Raw genomic sequence first — 25,591 nt, forward strand, 5'->3', positions numbered from 1 at the left:
GTGCCAATATATCTTCAGACATCCCTGATGCTCACAATTCAAGAATTTCTTCCTCACCTATTACCGTTTGGCCATGAATTACACTTGTTTGAGGATAGGAAATTTGTCCCTCGCTCAGATCTGTTCAGATTTCAAACTCTGGAAATGAGGCACTTTTTTCTCTCGTCAGATCTTTTTGATGGATTTCAACAGAGACCTGAAAATTTCCAGGTCACCGTAAGAAAGCCTGCTGTTTCTTACGGTGAAAGAATGATTTTGATGCTCCATATAGATTTAGAGTTACAAAACGTTGTTTGAGGGCAAGTCAAGGCAGTTTTGCTTTGCCTCTACTCAGTTATGGTGCATTAGAAGTCAAATATCTTCAATAATTCAGATTTTAATGATAAATTGTCAACACTTTAAGATTCCCCCATCTCTTCTGAACAAAACGGTGTAAGAATGACTGTTCTAGCCCCTACGGTGTGTGTGTGTGTCTGTGTGTGTGTGTGTGTGTGTGTGTGTGTGTGTGTGTGTGTGTGTGACAGAGAGAGAGAGAAAGAGAGGGCGAGAGAGAGTTTTTATGGGAGCATCTTATTGTATGATTTAAATTCAATATATTTAGACTGGTTGACTGAATTTGATCCTGTGTGTGTCTCTCTGTACTTGTGTGTTTCCATATGTGTCCATATTTGTGCTTGTGTGACTGTTATGCTTTTTTTTGCTGATTTGTTTTTCATTTAACAATTACATTTGAGGGACCCTTAGCATGTTAAGCATTTTTTCAGCTGTTCATTTTGCTTTTCCAATTTTTCTATTTAAGTTATTACTATTGTGCTAAGTCATAGCATTTCTGCTGCTTTCCAGTATTTGTTCTATATACAGCATTTGTGCTATATCATACTATTTCTGCTATTTCATAAGATTTGTGCTAAATGTAGTGTTTCTGCTAAAAAATAGTATTTCTGCCAAATATAGTATTTTTGATTAATTATAGCTTTTCTACCAAATCATAGTACAGTTTTACTGCTTTTTATATGGCTTCTAAGACAACCAATCATATCTGAGGGCTTGCACATTCAAATTTGCATATTGTTGCCTTCATGGCTTCCCAGCCAGCCAATCATATCTGAGGCCTAGCACATTCAAATTTGCATATTGGGGACTTCATGGCTTCCAAGACAACCAATCATATCTGATGCCTGACACATTCAAATTTGCATACTGGGGCCTTCATGGTTTCTAAACCAACCAATCATCTATGTCATATATCTTTAATATTTCATATTTTTATTTTAAATGGTCAACATTTCAAGATTCCCCCATGTCTTCTGAACAAAACGGTCTAAGAATGACTGTTTTAGCCCCTACGGTTAGGAATTTATGGCTGTTTGTTTTAGGGGAATCCTGACTATGAGAAATAGACTGCAAAAATCCGGTCTCTCTCTGTGTTGCGTGTGTAAAAGCCTGCACTTGGTGCACCAGTTTTGGCGGGAAAAAGCACACAGCCTCTCTGATTGGTGGATTTAAATTGAGAAGCTCACAGCTGTTTGACTGACCTAGAAACATGCTGTTAACAGCCCCTGTTCATTTGCTGCTGCTGCTGTGTGTGTGTGTGTGTGTGTGTGTGTGTGTAAGAGAGAGAGAGAGAAAGAAAGACACACACACAATAACCCTTTTTAGGGCAGCATCTCATTGTTGGATAAAAATATATATTCAGACTGGTTGACTGGCATAGACCCTGTCTGTGTGTCTCTCTCTGTACATTTGTGTATCCATATTTGATTTTGTGTGTATTTGTTGATTTGTGTATACATATTTGATTTTGTATGTATCTGTTGGCTGTTCTTATTTGTTTTTTTCTAAATGTACTTTTATTTTATTTTTTCACAAGTTAACAAAAATTAGTTTTGAGCGAACTTAACCATGTTCCTTTTTATTCAGCTTGTCATTTTACCTTTCCAATATTTTCACTTAAGTTATTACTATTCTGCTCAATCATAGTATCCGTTCTAAATCATTGTTATTAAGCTATATTGTATGATTTCTGCTAAATCATAGTATTTCTACTATATTATATTTTTCTTTCTAAATATAGCATTTCTGCTATAGAGTAGTATTTCTGCTATGTTATAATACTTGTGCTAAACTGGAGTATTTTTGCTAAAACATAGTATTTATTTAAAATTACAATATTCATAGTATATTACAGTGTCTCTGGTAAATCACAGCTTTTCTGCTATGTTGTACCGTTTTTCTAAAACATAGTATTTCTGTAATGCTTAAGAATGTTTGGCTAAATATATTCTTTCTGTTATTTTATACTATTTCTCCTAAATTCTTATATTTTTGAGAAGTTATCTTGTTTCTGGTGAGTTATAATATTTCTGCTAGGTTCTGCTGTGCTATTGTGTTTCTGCCAAGTATTATGTTTTCTCTAAGATATTGCAGTTCTGCTAAGTAATTACATTTTAGCAAAGTTCCTTTGCTTCAGCAAAGTTTTTACAAGTTCTGCAACTTTTCAGCTTTTTCTGCTAGTTTCAGCAGACAGCTTCAGCTTTAAAGCATCCACACTGCATTTTCGCAGGAAATGCAAATTTTTCTAGTTTAAAATGTGTTGTTGTACACTCACTTAAATAAAACCTGAGTCTGCACTTTAATCATATCTTAAGGGGATTAATACACGTAATTCAGTTTCCCTTGGCTCTTGCTTGTGTTTGGGTCTCTTAAATACAAGCAAGAGCTTGTGCTCTCTCAATTTTGTCTTCAGTAACCTAAAAGCATGCTCTACTGGGCTGATGTCAGGTGTCTGACTTGGACACTCGAGAATTTCTCTTTTCTTTTTGGAGAATTTTTCTTGGGTAGGGATGGGTACCGATATCCGGTGCCATTATGGCAAATGTATGCTTACACACACAGTGCCTTAACGTTTACGACACACCATATATGGGTTTACACTGAGGTGTTTGTGTAACTGTTTTCACTCAATAAAATACTGTGAGGGATGGCTGGAGTTTGAAGTTGGCTGGGATCAGGTGAGGAGCTTACAACTCTAAGACCCTGGCCAGACTTCCCTTGCAAGTTTAAATTGACTGAGCTCTGAGTGTCTTGCTTTGTTCATGGTGATAAGCCTTTATGTTAGTGAGGCCTGAGTGCAGACCTAACAGAGAGACTTCCCGTAAACAGCTACAAAATGTAAGTTCAACAACTCAACTCAAATCATCTTTTAACTGCTTAATTTGTCACGAAATAATAATAACGGAACAGGCTTTGCCTAGACATGAAAGTATTGGTCAGTCAATTGTCCAAAAACTCTTTGAACTGGACTATATATAGCAATTCAGTTAATGCAATACTATTTTTAAAATTTCCTTGAAAAAATAAAAGTCTAAACTTCAATTACAACCTGTTTTTTTAATGCATTTTGTATAGAGAGGTACAGTTACAAAGTGTTATTGTCTAAAACTTTATAAGTCAACAGCTCATTTGTTCTAGCTAATGAGGTGTAGTATTCATGTTGTAGAAGAGTTTTTATTTCTTTGTAAAAAGGTAAGTTCACTAGCTTCAGGTCCCTTTTCAGAAAAGAAATTATACAGTGAGAATTATACAAAAAGGCTTTTTTCAGAGAACACAGAATGGGTTAACAGCCTCGCAGTGGAGGATGATCAAGACTTGAAAGCTAGTGCTACTAATTCCTACAGCTGTTCCAACTTTTCTGGATTACTCCCCCCTCTGTCTGCATAAAAGCATTGTTGGAACACACTGTGGTACCATACCCTCGTGAGCATCAGTTGAACAGTATTGTATTGCAGAAAGTACACTGTTAGCCTTTGCAGTAATTTCCATAGCTTAGTACTGCAAAATCAACAGTAAAAAACTCTAAAGGATGTTTGCAGTTTAGTACTGTAATCTGCAAGTAATTGTGGGAAATTTCCATGAGATTACATTATTTTTACAGTAACTCACCGTACTCATGGAAACAGCTGTAAAATACAGCAAATGTAACAATTGGGGATGTTACTGAGATTATACTATTACACCATCTGGATTTCTGTTGTTTTCTACTGTAGATCTAAGAGTAATTACTTAAATCCTCATTCAGAGTGTATTACTATAAAATGCAATTCACTGTGAGAGTAGTATAACATATAAACTACAGCATCATTTTTAACTTAAAGAGTAAGTTGCAGCCACACTCAAATGGAATTTCTTGAATTGAACCTCATATGTATTTGTTTATTCAAACAATGTGAAACATTATTACAGTCCACTTTTTATCAAACAACCAGTCTCACTCTTACAAAAAAGAATATTTAAGTATAAGTATACTTTAAAAACTAGAAAACAAGCAAGTATACCTTTAGTTCACTTTGTATGTATTTTATTGATTTTTTAGACCAAATTACATTTAAGCATACTTTAAGTACAGTTAGAAGTATACAGAAAAGTATAAGTACATTTAGTCTATACTTGTAGTATAGTAGTGGTAGCAGTATACTATGTAGTTTATAGTTTATTTGAAGTATACCTGAGGTTTACTAAGAAGTACAAGTAAATACCCAGCATGCATTGCAGTGCTTTAACTGTGAAATTAAAACAACTATGAAACAAATGATTGATGTTTTAAAACAAGAATCTGTCAAAAATTCTTGTGTAATGTCTTTTACCTTTTGAATAGAGTAAGTGGGGTAAATCATTAATTTAAAAAAGGAAATTGTTCAAACCGTGAGTGAAAAGGGTCAATAGATAATAAACCTCAACTCTCAAAACACTTTCTCACCTGTTCACAATATAATTCTGGTATTTGAACTATGGGTGCAGGTCTCTACAAATGAAGCCTTCTGACAGTTAGAACTGTTATCTTACTGTCTGGGGAATGAAGAGATTTGTTACATGTGAAAAATAAATTTTAATTGCATTTTATTTACTGTTTTTCAATCAGAAGTAACTCAAATATAAACTAAAAAGTAAATTAATAGTACACTTGTAAGGTTAGTATTGTGATAGAGTTGAGTATATTTTAAGTACACTCTTATAGACTGGAAAGGACATTATGCTAGTACATTTATGGTGAACAAAAAGTACATCTAAAAGTTAATTTCAAGCATACTTTTATGTACTAAAACGGGGGCCAATGTAGTCCCAAGAAGGATTATTAGTATACGTACTAGGTAACGTATACTTGGAAAATATACTTGAAGTATACTTATTTTTTGTATGGCCAGCAACAAAAACTAATGGTTACATTTAGAGTAATGTTTACAAATGACTTCATTTAGCAGGGTGTTCCTTTTTTCTCTTCTTATTCTTTCTTATACTGGACCTTCATTTGTTTTGTATAACGTGGTACTTTTTAAGACACCTCTGCCTAACTACAGTGAACTAACCAAAAGTTCACTGAAAAGAATATGCTGTGGTCGTCATTTTACACAAGTTTAGGTGTCACATCCATGAAACCTACACCACTAACCAGCATCAGTCCTACAACTTCACTCTCAAAATTAATAAATTCTGGGACAAGCAGAAACTGTAGCGGTGCATTTTGTGGCAGGCCAGACTGCTATTAAATGCACTCTCCTACAGAAATAATTCCTTTGTAGCACCACTTCGTCTTGGTTCAGAAGAGATGTCCTGGATATACATGATAATGTAACACGGGTGTTTATGTTTGTTCATGTTTAGCGCTTTGGGTTGTGTTTTTAAAGCGATTGTTACGTTTTTAAAGCATTTTTATGCGACAGGTGTGTGTAGCATGTAGGAATGTTTAGCTTATTTTAGAGTTTAGGAATGTGATAGATAGGATATGGAATTGTGAGACACTGACACTGCCCTGGATATAAATAAAGGCCTGACTGTGTCATGAACTTAGGAGTAGATCTTAGGAGACCCTCCCCCAATTGAACTGTGAAAGTAAGACAAAGAGGAGTTAATGCTGAGTGGAAATTCCCCAGAGGATACCTGTGTGGGGGTCTCAAAGTTTGTAACTTGATAACTGTGGTCTGGAAGGGAGATGGACTTTTATGACCGGGTTAGTACGCAGAGACACACACACACAGTGCTTAAACTGTTACACTCTCACATCCACATGCACACTCACTCACGTGCACTCACATAGACACGTGGTTACACGCACACACAGGCACTCACATGCTCGTGCATACACACAGAGACAGAGTTTGGACCACACCATGGGGGTTTTATGATGCGGCCACTTCTATAAAGCTGGCTGTGACTAACAAAGGGGCAAAGATTTTTGCAGAGGGACACCGGCCTCGTCTTCCCTTCTAGAAGAATGTATGCTTAAATAAAGATGAATAAAGTTTTTGTAAAAATGACTACTGGGTCCGGTGCATCTCTGGAGGCCCGAGGAATAAAAAAGAACCGGGGTAAAACTGATTTCCCAACAGTTTTGGTGCCGAAAACCCGGGATTCGCTCGAGGCCCAGAGAGGAATTGGCAGAGCTGAGATCGTGAAACGAGGTGAACAGAGAGCTAGCTCACATGATTAAAAGGTAAGCACGACCTGTTTATTTTTGAACCGTGCATATTGTTTAAAGCCTAAGTTATCTGTTCACTAAGTTGAGCGTATCTCAGTGTAAATTCACTCAGTAGCATAAAGGGGCGGCTAGGTCCGTCCCGGCACGACTAAAGCAAGAGACTTTTGCTAAGAACTCAGGTTGATGTTTAGCGTACTGATGAGAGCGACTAAAGCAAGAGACTTTAGTTACGAACTTCAGGTTGATGTTTAGTGCCCCATAAGAAAATCTCAGTGCGTTAAAGCAGGAGACGTTTGTTACGGATTAGTAGAATCGGTGTTTCATCCGTTTTAGTTATTAGGAAAAAGTGGCGGTGTTGTGATCCGTCCTCCATTTGTTAAAGCAGGAAACGTGTGTTACTATTAGTCAGAAAGCGGGGCTGAAAGGCCTCGTCGCAGCTGACGGCTGTGCGCTCAGAGTTTGGCAACTACACCCTCCTTCGGACGTGTTGTTGGGATTTGCCGGGGTGGTGATCTGGGCACTGAGGGCGCCTTAAATAACTAAAGCTATGTGTTGGATCCTAGTCGCGGTTGATAACCTGCATGAGAGTGGGGCAAGTTGCTTCATTAGTGAGAGTATGACTGCTTGGCTCACCCCACTGACTGCAGTGTGTGTAGACTGCATAGTGTGTATGAAAGCGCCGTTAGAGTCGGCGTCTCGTCTGAAGTACGGCAGTCAATTAAAGTAACAAAAAGAATTCGAGTCTAAAAGTGTGTGTTTGGGGAAATGTGTGAGTGTGTGTAGGAACTAAGAGATTTGAGTTTAAGATTGTGTTTTTTGTGCTGTATGTGGACGGGAGGCCGTGCCACTGATTGTTGTGTATTCTGAGTTTATTGGGGATTGAATTTGACTGTGTTTTGAGACAAAAGAGAAATCGCGGTTAAAGGCTGCGATCTGAATATCGTGAGTTTATAATTTTGTTTTTGTTGAGTTCTAAAAAGCGGACCATATCCACTCTTTGTGCTGATCAGGGCGTTGTCCTGAATCACAGCAGAGAAGGTGTCTCGCAGAAAGTTTGAATGAGACTGCGAGAAGCATGAGGTGTGTGTGAGCCAGCCTCGAGGGGTGGGTTCACAGGTGGAACAAAGGAGGAGTAAAATGTGTGTGTGTATGAGAGAGAAAGAAAGGTGGGGGCGAGTGACCTGGCTGTGTGTGGGTGAGCTCCCTTGAGGAAAAAGGGGGGACAAAGTAGATTAGTTGATTGTCTGTGAAATAATAAGAGTTAAAAATCTACGTGATCAAATAGGAGAAAGTGAACTAAAATAAATTAAGAAACCTAAACAGTGGATTAGTGTTAAGTTAATGATAAAGTAATTGATAAAATTAACAGTGACATTTAAAGGTGACCAAGTACTCAAGGATGAATGGAGAATTTGATTGCTGACTGTATGAGAGCTGTTGGGGAGAAAGGAAAATGAGGTTGGAGGAGTGAGTTAACAGGTTAATGTGTGGGTGTCAAACAATGGGGTAAAAAAAAGAGAGAAAAAAGAGAAAGAAAATAATGAAAACAAAGAAAATAAAAAGTGTGGAAGTGTGAGTGGGAAATTGTCTCTAACTGGGGAAAGCAGTGACACTACAGGTCACCTTCTTCCCCTGCTGGACACAAAAGAAAACATAATTTGGAGTATTGTGGGTGAAAATAATTAACAACAACATCGAGAAAAAATTTTTGTGTTTGCGGTTAAGAACAAATAAAAAAAAATTTATTTTCGGGGTTTAAAGTCAGAGTTCAAAACAACATAAGTGGAGATGTGTTGCTTTAGGAGTGATGAAAACATATGCAGTCACAGTGAATAATGAAAGTCTCTCAGTCTGTCGATTACAGGTGGGGAACGGACCTGGATCAATTCTCCACGGGCAGCAGTCGGAAGAAAATTATAGGTTAAGATCATTAGAAACAAAAATAGAAACACCCAGCCAGAATTTTTGGCTGAATTGTTTTGCGGCTTCCCGTCCTCATCCTGAACAAGCAAGCTCCAAGGAAGCTAATCTCTCCCTGAATACACAGAGTGCAGTTCCAGAAGCACAAGCATGAACATCGACAGTGGACAGCAGTCCAAGAGACAATACCAGAGACCTGAGCAGAGAGGTCCAGCAGCACTATGGGCAAACGGCATCAGAAAGAGAAGATCCATCATCTTGATTGGATGAATGGAGATGCGTTTCCAGCAAGCTGCAACCTCACTGTGTGTGAAGGACTTTTGAGAAGATTGTTGGAGTTTGACACTTGCTGTGTTTGGAGCAAGATGGCAATGAAAGAGACAGTGGGAGCAAACACAGGACAAAGCTGAAGAGAACTGACTGCCATTGGACTGCAAAGTGGGAGAGGAGAATGGAGAGAAAGGAGCAGGTGAGGACAGATGAATGCTGTTTTAGTGTGGGGAATCAAATTGGGTTAAGGAATCCAGGGAGACAAACGACTGCCTTGAAGTGGAGGATTGACAAAGTGTCCAGACCACCACAAAAGGGGGAGGAAGACAAGCACTGAGGTATGCAAGAGTACTGTTAGAGAAAAGGAAAGACAACACCACACATGCACGTGATATGTACTACAGAGAATACAAAATCATACATAAAGTGTTACACATCCAAAGAGGGTATTTGTAGAAGGAATTAATAACACACAGCGTGGTTGCCGATGGAAACCTGCAAGCACTTGGGGTTTAGCTGTGCCTGACTATGACAGAGGTTTTCATTTAGATGTTCCTGAAACAAAATTTGGAGTGAACGGAGTTTTGTTTCAGAAAAAAGGGGGAAGGTACATAAAAGGACACACAGAAATGGAAAATGTATTAACCCGACTAACACACATACACACACACACACACACACACACATACACATACACATACACATCTAATGAAGCTCATTAGGATCAAACACAATTTTAAGTATGTAATACTGTTACCATCATCCTGTCTGGTTTATATAGTGGGTTGAGAAGTGATACATAGACGACTGAATTAGTATTATTTTGGGGAACATGATAACAGGGGTGAACAGAATCCTGCAGTCAGAGTTTAAATGAATAAAACTAGCAGATTTTTTGTTTTTTGTTTTGTTTTGTTTTTTGTTTCTGATGTATGGGGAAGGTTTTAACATGGCACCAAGTTTTAGATTTGGTGTGTTTTCACCCATTAGAAAAGAATATTTTGGGACAAGTCCTAAGACCGGGCTCCTGTATTTTTATTTACTTTTGTTTTTCAGTTTTATCTGTTGTTTTTCATTTTATTTTTTGTTTTTGAACAGTGGACTGATTTCTGTTTGTGAATTTCTTTTCTTTAAGCAGATCTGCACGACGGGAATTAAAAGCACTATACAACATGTCGAGGAAACCGTTGCAAGTGAGTTTCTCCAAAATTAAAGTGGGCTCGGGAGAAAGCCGCTTATTTGGGACAATTAGAAAATGAGTCCCTGCCCAAAAAGGATTCAACGAGGTAATCCGATCTAAAGTTCTTCTTCTTTTTCTTTTTGAAATGACGTCATTTTGCTGAGGGTGGAAACGAAATGCGACGATCGATTCCACTATCAGCAAAGAATCACAGAATGAATGAATGAATGAATGAATGAATGAGTGAGTGAAAAAGAAAAAAAAACTGATTGACTGGTAAAAGCTGACAAAAGCTCACGCGAGTTGACAAGACTTGACCACTACTCAAGGTTAACCTCCACCTAGCCAGGACAAAAGGGTGGATGAATTTATGTGTGTTTCTTTTACAGGAGCAGGAAGATGACAGCAGCATCCTAGGTTGTGTGACAATTTAACCTTTTAAATGCCACTTTCTGTGTTTGTGAATCTATCAGGGGTGTGTTATTCATGGGCTTGTGCGCAGCGTTAATGTTTACATTTCTTTTCTACAGCAGAGAGTTAATCATGTGTTTGATTATGTGAGTTACAGCAGGACACACTAATGGTTAATGTTCTTTCTACTACAAGATTACTGGGTTTATGAGTGAAGGGAACTGTGTTTAAAGTAGAGATGGCACGATACCACTTTTTTATGTTCGATACCGATACCGATATCATAAATTTGAATATCTGCCGATACCGATATGAATCCGATATATAGTGTGTTTTTTAATCAATAAAACTTTTTTTTAAATATCTTGCTGCATTTTGTATAAGTTCATACTCAAGTTTAAATAAACAACAACACTAAAGCTATTCTGTTATACCTGTATGTAAAAAATACACTGCACCCAAAATATTTCATAGTTCAGCAACACTGATCAATCTAATAAACTTAAACCTGCTCCATCCTCCCTATTCTGGTATTTTAAAGAGTACTTAGCAGAAATATTAAGCAACCTAACTAATAGGGTTGCAAACTCCCAGCAAAAGAAAATAGGGAACCCCCCCCCCACACACACACACACACCCTCCACCTCAAGATGCTTAATCGACGTAATCAACTTTAATTTGATGCAGTGTGGAAAAAAAATGCACAGAAATTAATTATTTTTCAAGAATAATTAAATAGATTCAACATCTTTCTTCAACAGAATTGCAGACTACACAGATGGTACCTTCCCAAAGGAAAAAGTACTATAGCTTACTAGGGTATATTAGACTTAACAGTTACTATATACAGTAATGGACTTCTATACATTTTACATCAGATTAAAACTTTGGGTGTAACATTCAGATAATTATTTATTAAAAGCTAGGCATTTTAAATGAGAATAAGAAAGAAAAGTATGTCTTTGTGCCCCCTTTTCCCTGTTCATGCCGTATCGGCCCCCCTGGCTAAACTTTGCTAGATCCACCCCTGCACAGTTACCAGCAGTCAGCTACGTAGAAAAGGATCCTGGTCTAGAAAGTAATATTAAATAAATTCTAACAACAGCTTATCAAGCTTAAACGTGCTGCTGTTGTTCAGCCGCTGGTTTCCTCTTTCTGGTGCAAAATGGGCCAAAAACAAAGAAGAGAGACGGACTCGCGACAGAAAAGCCGATCAGCTGATCATTAAGCAGTTTCACGATTGAAGTAGCAGCAGCAGAGGGAGAGAGAAGAGGCAGTTGCTCCATATATCGGCTGTTAAGCCACAATTACGGATCGTCAACAGGGAATCAACGCATCGAGTCATGGTGGTCTTTTCTTAGAAGAGGAAGGTGGGTACAGTGTGCCTGGTAGAGTGGAAACTGATAAGCAGTGGTTTTTATAAATTTTTGAAAACATTTGTTTAAAACGATTTGTTGAACCCATTTATTTTAAAACCAAAATTAAGTCGGCTAATTAATTACCATAATTAATTATGTGGTAAAAATTAGTTGTTTCCATTGGCCACCACAGGTGTCAATTCTATTGAATAGAAATATGCATAATTTTGAGTCATTTCTGGAATGGATCGAATTAGAATAGGAAGGACCTTTCCTAAACCACTATAAAATAACAAAGATGTTTTCTTAATGTATTCCCAGATCTCAGTTTTGGATGGACCTGTTTGGAGACCTAAGAGATTCTGGAAACTTTAATGGAAGCCACGAACACCAATGCTTGTTGAGATTCTGCTTCATCAATGTACTACAGAAAGACCTGGATGAATGCAAAGATCTCTGGAACAAACACAGGATCCATCCAAGCAGACTTGCATCATGTCCTGGGGGAATTCCAAATGAGCTCTAACTCTTGCCTCACAGGTAATTCACATCTTCACTGAATAAATTAAGCTTTTGCATTAAAAAAAATTTAGTGTGAAAGCATAAGTTGACCGTCACAATTATTTTGTCTATTGGTCTACTAATCTGATCATACTTGCCTTGCAATCGTAATTTATCTTAGCAGCATGCACTCACCCTTGTATTACAATCATTATCATCTGTTTTGAAGTGTTAGTTGAAGTGTAATTTTGTGCTATCTGAAAAAAAACAATATTAGAGATGATTGCAGCACATTAAAAATTTTAATGAACTTTGCAGTTTCAGGTAAAAGGAAGAAAACTGTCAGATTTCTACACTTTGTAGCAAAAAACGGCTACATTTATTTATTGCTTTGTCCTACAAAATTAAACAACCGTAACCTTCAGTTTTCCAATCTACACTTGTTCAAAAATAAAACGTTATGTTGAATATTAAATTGCTCTCCAACAATTTTGCTGGATGACAGTTTTAATTACACAACTAATTATCATAGCATTTGTAAAGAGTAGGAATGTTTTGCTGCTGTTATTTGCTGATTTTTTTATGATCATTATTACTATTCCATTAATTATTAATATTGATAGTGTATTTAGATGTTTAAACATATTGGCACCCAATTAAGCTTTTATTACAGGTCCAGCAAGAACCACTTTAAACTGTTGAGTTGAATCTATAATTTTAAATGTTTTTCAATGCTCCTATAATCTTAAATGTTTCTGTGTAGACTGCAGGGACAGGAAATATACTCTGTGTAGAGACAGGAAGTTACATGTTTTTGAAGTTGCATGCTTTGCAGAAGTGAAACTGAAAGCAGAGTCTGAGTGCAAGTATTTTGAGCAGGTTATTTTAATCTTTGATTAAGCTTTGATTATGCTTTAAGTAGTTGTATTAGATTGAAACATTTGTTTTATATATTTTACATGTAAGTCAAGATTATTACACACATACACACACATAGTTTCAGTTGTGTACGGGCTGGCCTTCTGTCTAGTGGAAAGGTTACAAGGTCTAGCTGGGGAGCTGAGAGGTGAAATAAAGGACAGCACACACACACCCACATACACACACATATTAGATAGACTCATTTATATAGGTAAGAGTTTAATTATGCTTTGCTTGCAACTGCAAAGTTGTGCCTGCATGAGTGACGGTTTGTGCGGAACGTGGACCTGATGTTCCAGAAGATAAGCCTGGGCAGGATGGTGACAGGAAGCACTTGGGTTCGAGCCGAAGACAATGTTCTTTTAAACTATGTTAAAAGTTGTCAACAGAACGGTTGTGGTTTTGGAGTGACGTATGCTGTATTGAGTCTGCTTGGCAACAGAAGGGGGGGGAGCAGTATCACCCCCAACCCTATAAAGTCTTTGTTCTGACTATTGTAAGATAGTTCAACGCTGAATCTGCACAGTGTTTGGACTCCACATGTGTAATTCATTAAAATGTCGTCTAATTGCACCAGGCCGGGTCAGTGGTTATTTTGGATTCCACCTCAATATTAGAACCTTAACACATTATATTTTTTATGAACAGTCAATGCTACCATACAGTTATATATTGTAAACAAACGAATTTGGCATTTTAAAACATAAAAAACCTTAATTCAATTTCCCTTTTGCAGATACGGTTCAAGAGACTGTGGATTTGCTGTTGAGGAGAGAGAACTGGATGTATTTCCCGAGGGGAGGCAAGCTATTGAATTGTGTGGTGACCCAAACATTGAGGAATATCTACACCACACTGTACAACAAAACAGACTGGAGCAACCACAAGAGTGGGAGTCAGCCACAGAACTGTATCTAGCCCTGAAGAATGTAGCTGGATTTTAGACACTAACTACTGAACTCCTGTTTTTAGTGTATGTTCCTCTTGCTAAAGTGAAACTTATATTGTTAATATCATTTGATATACAGCAACTGATTAGAATTAAAACACTCAATGTTGAACCACAATTTAAACTTTCAAATGTGCCAAGAGCAGCAGAGTTTCAATAATGGGTGACCTCTCAAAAAAATAATAAAAAAAATCCCTGAGATACCGAGTCAATGAAATCTTCTGTAACAATTTATTTAAATCACTCAGTGAACATTAATAACTGTCATGACACTTAAGACGTGTGATTTAAAAATTTCCAAATCCAGGGGAATTTTGTATTCCAAAGTCCATATTTGCCTTAAAGATTCTGTATGATTCAGAGAGTGGTAGCTTCAGTGCATTTGCACAGGTGTTGGCAACAGGAAAAGGTGAATCACTCGAAAACTCTAGGCATGGAGGTGGTGTCATCCCAGCTGGTGGAAGTGCAGTCAAACCTGTTGCAAACATTAATAATTCTTCCAGTGACACAGCTGTCACTTTCTCTGAAAGAAGAAAGTAAACACTGTAGTTCATTTTTTGACTCTGCATTCCAGGGAATCACCTTATTTCTTCTTTAATAAAACAATTTCTAATCAATAAAATTTTAAAAGCAAAGAAAAAAAGCATTCATTAAAAACCTTCACAATCAAGCAGATAATCTGCCCAAAAGCCAAGTGTTAGCGCTTCCTTCTGCCGCCTGTTGCTTCCTGCTGGGCTGAGACTTGGTCTGAATATATTCTCCATATCTGATGCAGTCAGGGTCTTGTAAGTCAGGTATAACAATGGGGCCAGAACACTCGGATACTGCTGGACTGCAGTGAAAAAATGAAGACTGTCCAGTCCATCTTTAAATCTGTTAAGAATAAACAACCTGTTTTAATTGGTTTAAAGCATAAAAATGAATTATTGCACAGTTTGCAGCAATGTGTGTACCGGTAATTGCCCATAGATAGAACTTCAGTTAAAAGTCTCCAAAAGTTGAATCTGTTCATCTGGACGTAGCGTTTTGTGGGAGAAACGTTTCGTCACTCATCCAAGTGACTGAAGAAGTCACTTGGATGAGTGACGAAACGTTTCTCCCACAAAACACTACGTCCAGATGAACAGATTCAACTTTTGGAGATTTACTTTCCTGGATGATTGAGAATGCATCAAGACGTTTAGTTAAAAGTATTAGGACAAATTAAAAAATAAAAAGTGTCAATATATTGTCCTTTAAGAAGCTATAACAAAGAGTTCATCTGGATTTGAACATTTTTGTTGTGACACTAAAAGTATCAAAAAAGGGATCATGTCTATAAATAACTGAAAAATAAACATGTACTATGACTGACTATCGGTGGTCTTAACAAACAATAGTGTGTAGAAAATAAACATAACTATATATAAAATTGTCAACATTTTAAAAAGAAAACCTGTTGTAAATATATGTTTATAATGCATATTAAATTAGACTTGGAAAAATTTCCACCAACTGTATGAAGAGTTACAACATTAGGAAATTGCTGTGGTGGTTTATGCAAACATACAATATGACAAACATTTCTGAGCATGCAATAAATAAAAAATAAAATTGGATAAACTGTGCCGATTTCATACCCCCCTCAGTATCAGAGATATTGAGCATTTTTATTGATTTTTGAAGGCTCACAGAATATTTTGTTCTGTGACAATGTGAATTCTAAAACCACCACAACAAAGAGGACTCTTTCTTCTTTCAGCAGCAAAAAAGGGTGTGTGAAGATGTTTTTCAAGCAGATCAGTGACTTTGATATAAATGTTTCATGTTTCAATGATTCATGCTACATCTGAACTATGTTTTACTACTATGAAAGCAAAAACCAGTAAAAAAGTACTTTGACAGTTTTTGTTTACAAAAATGGTAATTTATATACAATTTCAATATTTGAAAAAATATTAGAAAAAAGCAGATTTATGACTCAGATACTCTGTATGTTTGTTCACAATGAGTAGTATGATTAGAATTTAGCATTATTTTTACATGAATTATATTTTGAATAATAGATGTCAGACAAGTCACTAATTACCTTTGAATGGCACTTTCATTTTTCTCAATGATGTACCATTTGATATACTCCTCCACGAAACCTTGCTTTTCACAAGTCTTAACACTTCTGAGGCATCCAGCAGTTTGGAAGATAGTACTGTTTTGCAAAATTAAATTTTGCAAAACTTCATCTGATTCTGCTTCTAGGACCTATAAATGGGAATTTTTTTTAATTCAGAGCAAAAAGAAAAATATATAAAATATAGTATATATGTAAATGCACACAGACATACACATGCGTATCCTTTTTCCACCTATTTTGAAAGAGCAGCCAAAACTACCAATGTAAATTAACATCACAGACCTTTCTCAGACTAGAAGAAATTCTACAAAAAAGGTTCACCTGAGAAATAATGAACTTCATAAATACTATCTTTTTAAAACTATTGTTAGTGTGAATTCAGTTTGCCTACCAGCCTGGCATTGGAGCGGATGATGCCGTCATTCATCTCCTACATCGTTCCCTCGCTCACCTGGAGACCGCTGGGAGCACTGTGAGAATCACGTTCTTTGATTTCTCCAGTGCCTTTAACACTATTCTTCCCTCGGTTCTGAAGGACAAGCTGGAGAACTCTGGAGTGGACCATCACCTCACTACCTGGATTTTGGACTACCTCACCGACCGACCACAGTACGTGAGGACTCAGGGCTGTGTGTCGGACAGGGTCGTCTGCAGTACGGGGGCCCCACAGGGAATGGTTCTGGCTCCGTTCCTCTTCACCATCTACACTGCAGACTTCTCCCACAACTCCACCCAGTGCTTCCTGCAGAAGTTCTCTGATGACTCTGCAATAGTCGGCCTCATCACTGATGGGGACGACAAGGAGTACAGAGGACTGACTCAGGACTTTGTGGACTGGTGCCAGCTGAACTACCTCCAGATCAATGCCAGTAAAACCAAGGAGCTGGTGGTAGACTTCCGCAGGCACAAGCATCCTCCACTGCAACCACTGAGCATCCAAGGTATGGACATCAAGGCTGTGGACAGCTACAGGTACCTTGGTGTTCATCTGAACAACAAACTGGACTGGACTCATAACTCAGACGCCCTCTACAGGAAAGGGCAGAGCAGGCTGTACCTGCTGCAGAGACTCAGGTCGTTTGGAGTGGAGGGCCCACTCCTGAAGACCTTCTATGACTCTGTGGTGGCCTCAGCCATTTTTTATGGTGTGGTCTGCTGGGGAGGCAGCATCTCTGCTGGGGACAGGAAGAGACTGAACAGGCTGATCCGAAGGGCCAGCTCTGTTCTGGGAGGCCCTCTGGACCCAGTGGAGGTGGTGAGTGACAGGAGAATGGCGGCTAAGCTGTCATCCCTGATGGACAACATCTCCCACCCCATGCATGAGACTGTGAAGGCACTGAGCAGCTCCTTCAGTGGGAGACTGCGGCACCCACGGTGTGGGACGGAGAGATTTCGCAGGTCTTTCCTCCCCACTGCTGTCAGACTCTACAATAAAGACTTTTGCAGCTGATCAAACACACAAACCCACACATGTGCAATAAGACTGCTATATGTGCAATTCTTCTTCTGACGAAGTTGTGTTTTTGTATTTTCCTACTCAGTTGTATACAGTATTTGTATTTCTATTTTATTCTATTGTATATATTATTCTATTCTATTTTATTCTATTGTACATAGTATTTTATTTTATTTTATTTTATTTTATTGCATTCCAGTGTTTTCTAATTTCTGCTACATAACTTTGCACTTTTGCTGTAACAAAACAAATTTCCCACCTGTGGGACTAATAAAGGCCATCTTATCTTATCTTATCTTAATAGAAACGAAGGGTACAAAAGATCTTAATAATGTAATAATTATCCAAATCCTTGGATTCAAATCCACAAACCTGAGATTGATAACCCAGTATTTCAAACATTGCAGGATTAGATAGAAATGATCCTGATCCTCTTTGCATTTGCATTTAGTATCTACAAAATCTGCATGTTATTTATTTAAAATTTTATTTTTTGATATCATCAATTACTCTTAATGTGTGTGAAAGATTGATGAAACTGAACATTTCTTCAAAACAATGTTGAAACTTTGGTTTACAAATTTAAATCTTAATATGGAAGAAATGATTGAAGCCACCATTTGAACAAGGTTACTACACGTGGCCCTTTTGCATTTCATTTTAAAACTGGAAATTAGATTTTAAACAGTAACCTATGATATTTACTCAATATAATGCAGTTTTTTCTGAGGTTTTGGTAAAATATGTCAGTAACAACAATTCATCCTGAAATTCATATTCCTAGAACACAAGATCAATCTAAAATCCACCTTTTTGAGGTGGAATCATTTTAACCATGCTTTAAAGGATCAAAATAATCCAGATTTGGGTCTGTGTTTTTGAAATCCACACCAGGAAGTAATATTCTACTAATAGCAAAGGATTGTATTTGCAAATTCCGGATTTGAATCTTCAAGATAAAATCTGCTTTTAAATACCCAAAACCAGATCCAATTTAGAAAAAATCCAATCCATCAGGGTTAATCCAGGTGGATTATTTTTAAAATACTGGACGTGTATGTAAAAAAAAAAAATCCATTCCCTGAACCAAGGTCATGTTGTACCTGGTGCAGTACTTTCCCTATCTCCTCATCTTTCACATCTTCTATAGTGGCGCTGAAAGATGGATCTCCTATCATGCGGTTGACCAGGTTCTTTGAGAGGAAATGTGGTGCTGGTCCTCCATTTACAATAGATACAGCTATCATCTTTCCTGCTAAGAAATACTCATCTTCCATGGCAGCTGTTACACAGGGCACAACATTTTCAAGGTAGATCTCAATCTAATATGTGTTAATGACAAATAAGTTAAAAGCGAAAATACATAAGAGGGATCCACCTCTTGAGTTATATACAAGATAACGATGATCTGGAGGTCCATCAGAGATGGGGCGATTTCTCAGATGGCTCATAAGAAGCGTCAGGAATTCACGTCTTGGGCCACCCATATCCAAACCTTCTTCAAAGCAGCCAGCATCATCATTAAACTTGATAAACAAGTCGTTGTTGTCAGAGTACGTGCTCCGTCGAAGTCCTCAAATAGCTCCATCCCATACATCCGACCTCGATATATTGAATCTACTGACTTTCTTGTGGTCAATTGCCAGCACCAAATCAGCAATAATTTCAGGTGCCTGCACATCTGTGTCTCTAAAAGAAAAATAAACATATTAAAAACAAACTGTATATACACATCATTACTCAATGATCATATTTTGCATGAAATTATTATATACAGAACCAAATGGAAGTTAATTTGATATAAATGCCTAAATTACTAGCTCAGGTTCTTCCGGGGGCAGATCTTTGGTTTTACAAGGTGCAACATCCTCATCCTCAATCACAATTGGTTCGAACAACTCTGTGTAGTTTCTGTGGAGCAAAAACATTATGTATACAGTATATATGCAATAACAATAATGACTAAGCACATAGTTCCAGCTTTGCAAAAATATAAAATTCGACATTTCTGTCAAGAGTGAAATGTAAAGGTTTAAAATACATTCATAAAAATGTATATCATGTCTATTATGTTGTGAAACATAATAATGTTGTTGTTGTGTCTCATGGACTCATGAGACACAACACACCTGTAGCATGAGTTCTTAACAGCGACACATTCACTACTGCTGCCTGGTTCATCCAGATCTATAACCTGAAAATGAATAAAAAATGAATGACAAAAAAACAGTTAAATGTATTTTAATATTACAGGGCAGATGTTAAATGACTTGTAGTTGTTTAGTGCTTTACTCAGTGCATTACTCAGGTCCTACGAACCCCAAACCGCTTCTCTCTCTCATACACACACACTGTGTAGCTGTGGCTACAATGTAGCTTGTCATCACCATTATGTGAATATGTGTTTTTGGGTGAAAGACTGAATAATGTGTGAAGAGCTTTTGGGTCTTATGGCTTTGATAAAATGCTATACAAGTAATAAAAATAGTTAATTACCTTTAGTGCTTCATTCGTTTGAACACAATCCCCAGCACAATTTCTTAAAGGACAAAGAAAAGCATTTAACTTTCTTGACCATAAAAAAATATGTTGACACTTTAAAACGAAACAAACATCTAAATAGCAAACAAGCAATGCAAGAACTGAATAAGTGTACATCTCAATCATAAATAGTGTATGCAAATACTGTAAAAGAAACAACATGTTCTGAAAATATCCCTTACTCATTTTCTGCAACTTTTGGTAAAGGACTGCTTTCATCCTGTGGTTCCCATGGCTGAAATAAACACGCACATTCAAATAGAGAGGAGCTAAGTTAAAATAGTAGGGAAAAGGATTAATAAAATTAAAAGATCAATGAAATGTGTTTTGAATTCTACTTACCAGCAAGCTCAAACTCAGTGGAACGTCTAACAACAACCTCTGAGTCAGAGTCAGACATTTCAGCAGCTACAAAACAGGAAAACAAAGTAAGTCTACTGAATTGTTACTAAGTTATAAATTAAGACTCACTCAATATAACCTAATATAACCTGGCATGTGGCAGATCTACGTTTAGCACTGCTCTGTGTCGAGTCGGGGATACACATAGATCTGCAACTGCTACAATAAAAAAGTGTCTGAAAAGGGGAGGGGCCATCTGGCATGTTATTTTGAGCTGATTGTGGGATGCGCCAGCAAATGCCTGCCTACCACGATTTGTCTTTTGCCAATCACAGTAAATAATTTGCTAAACCCAGTCAGGAGAAAAGCACACAAATTGTTAACATCAGAAAATGCACGGATAAATTACCTTTACTCCATCCATCCATCTTCATCCGCTTTATCCGAGGCCGGGTCGCGGGGGCAGTAGCCTAAGCAGGGAAGCCCAGACCTCCCTCTCCCCAGCCACCTCCTCCAGCTTATCCGGGGGAACACCAAGGCGCTCCCAGGCCAGCCGAGAGATGTAATCTCTCCAGCGTGTCCTGGGTCTGCCCCGGGGCCTCCTCCCGGTGGGACATGCCCGGAACACCTCACCCAGGAGGCGCCCAGGAGGCATCCTTGTCAGATGCCCGAACCACCTCAACTGGCTCCTTTCGATGTGGAGGAGCAGCGGCTCTACTCTGAGCCCCTCCCGGATGGCTGAACCTCTCACCCTATCTCTAAGGGAGAGGTCAGCCACCCTTCGGAGGAAGCTCATTTCTGCCGCTTGTATCTGCGATCTCGTTCTTTCGGTCACTACCCAGTGACCGTAGTGGGTAGTGAATTACCTTTGCTCATTTTTCAAAAAACAAATTGTCTCTGGTTGTCTTAAAACAGATTTAATAGCCACTTCTACAAGTGCGTCCACCAGCACAGCCATGTTTGTTTTGCTTAGGCACATGCTGCTATTGTCATACCTGAGCACCCACCAATGTGCCCACCCAGAAGCACAATGCTAACAAACGATTGGTCCACACCAACATTGGAGTCTAGGCAGACAGTTTATTTGGAGCCGCACAAGATGGATTTTCATGGGTTTTGAAAACTACAAATCTCCAAAGTTAATAATGGATGAATGCAAAAATAATAGAGAGCATAGATGAAATCTGACTCAGGTACAAAAATTTCCGGATTTAATGTTTCTTGGAAGTAGATAAAACTGTAAGTTTGTTTTTTTAATGCCGTCTAGACCTTATTTTTGGCAGGCATTACGTTATGCAGATAATGCATTTTTAGAGGCTGCACTTCAGTTGCACTATGAGCTCCAATTATATAGATATACGCTGTTTGCAAATGGATATAAACTTTGCCCAAAGGACTAAAAGTGGCTCCAAACTTGCCTGGGTGAGTAAATGTATATTAAAAATTAGATCCAGGTTGAAAAAGAAAAACTAAACTTCCTCACCCCATTAATTTATGTATAATATTGACTTGGGTGCTTAATGGTAGCAAAATGAAATTCCTATTTAAAACTTTACAACTATTAAAAATAATACAATGTATGTTTAAATCCACAAAAAACACTGCCAACCTACCTTCTTCAAAGTCGCTTTTTATACAGATGAAAAGTGTAATCCTTTGATAAGGCTTGCCAATTTCAGCCTTATAAGCCCCAAGAGTAAATGGACTGTTGGTCCCAGGGATATTAATCACCTCTGTGCCATCAGGATACAAGAGGAGGAATGGTCCATCTCTCAAGTCTTTGTTAAAGTCCCTCATTTTTTTAACAGCTTCACTGAGGAGACTTGTGGCAGAGCTGTCAGGGTCAATTCTTAGCGCAACATTTTTTCCACGATATGGCCTCAAACCATCTTTCTTAATGGATATCAAGCCAATATTTATCTGTAAGGAAAAACATAGGGATGATGAGAAGCTAAGATTAATCAAAGCTGCATTATGCAAACAATAACCTATAATATACACATTTACATATGAACAGTTAGAACTAGCTTCGTAGTAATAAACCCAATAGCAAATAACACAATAAAAGTTAGTGGTTTCACAAAAATGTTACTGAGTTGCAGACTGAAATACTCTTAAATAGCTAGCCTAGTTAGCACTTGCGGAGTGGCAATTTATTCAGTTTTTCCGTCAGATTGTGTTTCCCCGTCACGATCTGTTTCCCCTATGTGACGGGTGTTAAAACACATGTCATATAGCGTTTCCCCTGATTATTACAGGGGGAACAGTATGTGACAGGTGTAAAGACACCTATCAAGGAGCCAGTGTTTCCCCAGAATATTATAGAGAGAATGTTTCTCTCTAGTAATTTGTACATTGTAATCAGATCATGCCATTTTATTTTGATTAACTGCACAGTGCTTTGCCCCTCCCCCAATATTCATACATGTTTCTTAATTATGCTTTAATGTTTTCTCGTGTGAATGAACATCCGTGCTAATTTTAACTCCACTTTATTTTCCCCCTTTTTTGCAAAGAAATAAACAGATTATCTTATTCTACAAAATGGTTTTTTTAAATGCTTGGCATCATTATTATTTGTTTATTGTTAAATCTGTCTGCCTGTCGTCATGTACACAATACTATCGATCCACCACCCCTTATTTTGGATTGAGGACTGAGGACCGTAGCAGAGGTAATAGTGGTGAAATGCTGTGCGAAAACAGGAATTTTGACCTTCCACGGGTGCCGTTGCTCCCATGTGTACGAGCAGAGAGCTGTGAGTACAGTTCGGGAGCGAGCTTGTAGCGAGGACGCGCGATTTTTGCCGCGTGAGCAACGCGGAGAGGCAGGGGAAACAGATCGTGACGGTGAAACACTATCTGACGGAACACCGTCAATTCGTAGTAATGCACATCATTTAACATTCTGTATTGGTAACAGCGTCAAAACGATGGAAACTGTAGTTAGTTAAATTATTCCATTACTAATAAAAGAATTGCGTTACCTAAAACCCTAAAACCTTTCAATTAACAGCTATTAGCGACAAAAGTGCTAGCGACAAAAGTACTACCGTCAGTAAGCTCATATGTCCATGAGCAACAGAAGCCTTGGAATTTGATTTTAATTCACTGGATGGTTGTAGAGGGTCTGTGATAGAGTCTTGAAGTCTTTTGCCACAGCCGCTGCAAAAGTTTGGTGACTGCTCTACCAACTTTTTTCCACAACTTGGACAAAACATGTTGACTGCTTTTTCTCATAACCACGTTCGGCAGAACAACTTCCGGTTCAAAAGGCTACCGGATCCATCATCCAATCAGTGATGCCTGTTGTTGCAGCATTGGTACCTACCTCTTCCGGTTTGGTTTTTGTTGTTGCGCTTTTCAATTTGTTTTTGCGCTTTTCAATATGTTGTGCGCTTTGTGATTTGTTTTTGCGTTAAGTGATTTGATGTTGCGCTTTTCAATTTGTTTTTGCGTTAAGTGATTTGTTGTGCGTTTTGTGATTTGTTTTTGCGTTAAGTGATTTGTTGTTGCGCTTTTCAATTTGTTTTTGCGCTTTTCAATTTGTTGTGCGTTTTGTGATTTGTTTTTGTGGTTTGCACTTCAGGGCCACCGTAGAAAACTGACTGTTTAAGTGGAAAATTGTAAAGGAGTCTGAAAAAACCACAAAAAGAAACATATACACAATCACACACACAAATAGAAAATGCATTAACCTTAGAATAAAAAAGAGCTCATGAAGATCAGATAGCATGTTGAGCATATGAGTCTGTTTATCATCTTGTCCAACTCGCTTAGTGTGTAGTAGTTTTTAGAAAAGAAACTTAGAATTCAGTGATGATGGTGTGCAAGTTGTGTGGCGTTTAGCAAGATTTTCTGTGTACTGAGCAGGTGAAATTATGTTAAGTTGACCTGAGAGTGTCAGGACCCTGAAGAACTTGTGGCAAAATGTTCTGTGTTTAAGATTGTTGAGGTTGTTGTTGTAGTGATGGGTTACTTCTATCGGTTAGATTTGTGTTGTTTTCTTATTTTAATAGAGGGAGTTTTTATGGACGTGTCTAGAATTGGGCCCATTATTTTTGTAACAGTGCACTTAGAGAAAACCTGTCAGGTGATTTTGTTTTGCGCTTTGATGAGCAAATAATCAGCTCTCTTTTTTTCTCATTTTTGTTCTAAGCAGGCCTGCAACAGTGAATAACAGCGCTGAAAATTCCCGGGAGAACAAACTTAAGGTGACCTTTTCCAGATTACAATGGGCGGAGGAGAAGGCTAAGTCTCTGTCTAAAAGGATTGCCGTGAGCCAATCCCATTCAAAAGCAGAAAGAACTATTTTCCTAAAAAAAACCCAAAATAAAACAAATGAATGAGCTCATGTTGCTGAGAGTGAAGACTCTGATTATTTGCGAGGGAGTCTCCACTATCAGCAATACCTGGTGTGAATGCGTGTGAATGGATGTGTGTAAATGGACGGTGACTGGACGGACGAGGACCGACTGGACACTGAGATAAAGACTGGACTAAGGTTAAACACAGGACTGATAACTGTTCTGTTTTAAGTTTCCTTTCTTATAACACAGATTGGATCATAAGTGAGGAAAACTCAGTATGAAATGTGAAGTTGAGGCTAACATACAGGTTTTGTTTTGAGGAAGTTCCAAGGATGCAGGCTGTCGATGGAGCCAAGAAAAGATTTGACATGATGATTAAATTGATTTCATTCCTTAAACACAGGTTTGCAGGGCCAGAGCAGATATACCTGAGAGGAGGATGGCTGAGGTGTGAAATGATATGACTAACCTTTTTCTTTAATTTCCTAAGCTCGAGTGAAGGATTTTGAGTTTGTAACACATAAGATGTGTTACAAAAGGGGGGATTTAAAGGATTTAAGGTTTAATTTGAAATGGGTTTTAGGATTACTTGATGACGTTTGGGGTTTTTTGATAATTTAGATATGGTAAAACAGAGGCAGAAATGGTTATTTTCATGTTCTTTTTGATTTCTAGAATAAGAGGTTATAATTTAGGCTTACACATACAGATATGTCAAAGGAAAATCGTGTATATGTGATCAGCTACATGAAATGTATTCTTTTAGGATCACTAACCAAATGTCTACGTGACTTTTCACCTAATAACTTTTGTGACGATAAACTTATTTACCAACTAGCAGCTTCCTCTTT

At 37.9% G+C, this 25,591-nt stretch overlaps 1 protein-coding gene across 1 annotated transcript; it reads right to left on the reverse strand.

The window, feature by feature from the left end:
* Positions 1–14,189: 14,189 nt before the first annotated feature.
* Positions 14,190–19,138, reverse strand: LOC109200877 (G2/M phase-specific E3 ubiquitin-protein ligase-like). Its single transcript, XM_025904510.1, has 5 exons — positions 18,927–19,138; positions 18,652–18,830; positions 16,051–16,220; positions 14,641–14,855; positions 14,190–14,505 (listed from the first exon to the last, which is right to left on the reverse strand). The coding sequence occupies exons 1-5, from the start codon at positions 19,033–19,035 to the stop codon at positions 14,270–14,272; spliced, it is 909 nt and encodes a 302-aa protein (XP_025760295.1). The 5' UTR covers positions 19,036–19,138; the 3' UTR covers positions 14,190–14,269.
* Positions 19,139–25,591: the final 6,453 nt, after the last annotated feature.

Source organism: Oreochromis niloticus, unplaced genomic scaffold (genome assembly GCF_001858045.2).
Source record: "Oreochromis niloticus isolate F11D_XX unplaced genomic scaffold, O_niloticus_UMD_NMBU tig00002109_pilon, whole genome shotgun sequence".
Lineage (NCBI taxonomy): Eukaryota > Metazoa > Chordata > Actinopteri > Cichliformes > Cichlidae > Oreochromis > Oreochromis niloticus.

Bases quoted from the DNA above. Each gene is read 5' to 3' on its own strand.
- LOC109200877 (XM_025904510.1), bottom strand. From the start codon at position 19,035: ATGGGTGGCCCAAGACGTGAATTCCTGACGCTTCTTATGAGCCATCTG. The intron at 18,831-18,926 runs GTGGATCCCTCT...CCTGTGTAACAG, and splicing joins TCTTGTATATAACTCAAGAG to CTGCCATGGAAGATGAGTAT. The intron at 14,506-14,640 runs GTTTTTAATGAA...TTCTTCTTTCAG, and splicing joins TTATCTGCTTGATTGTGAAG to AGAAAGTGACAGCTGTGTCA.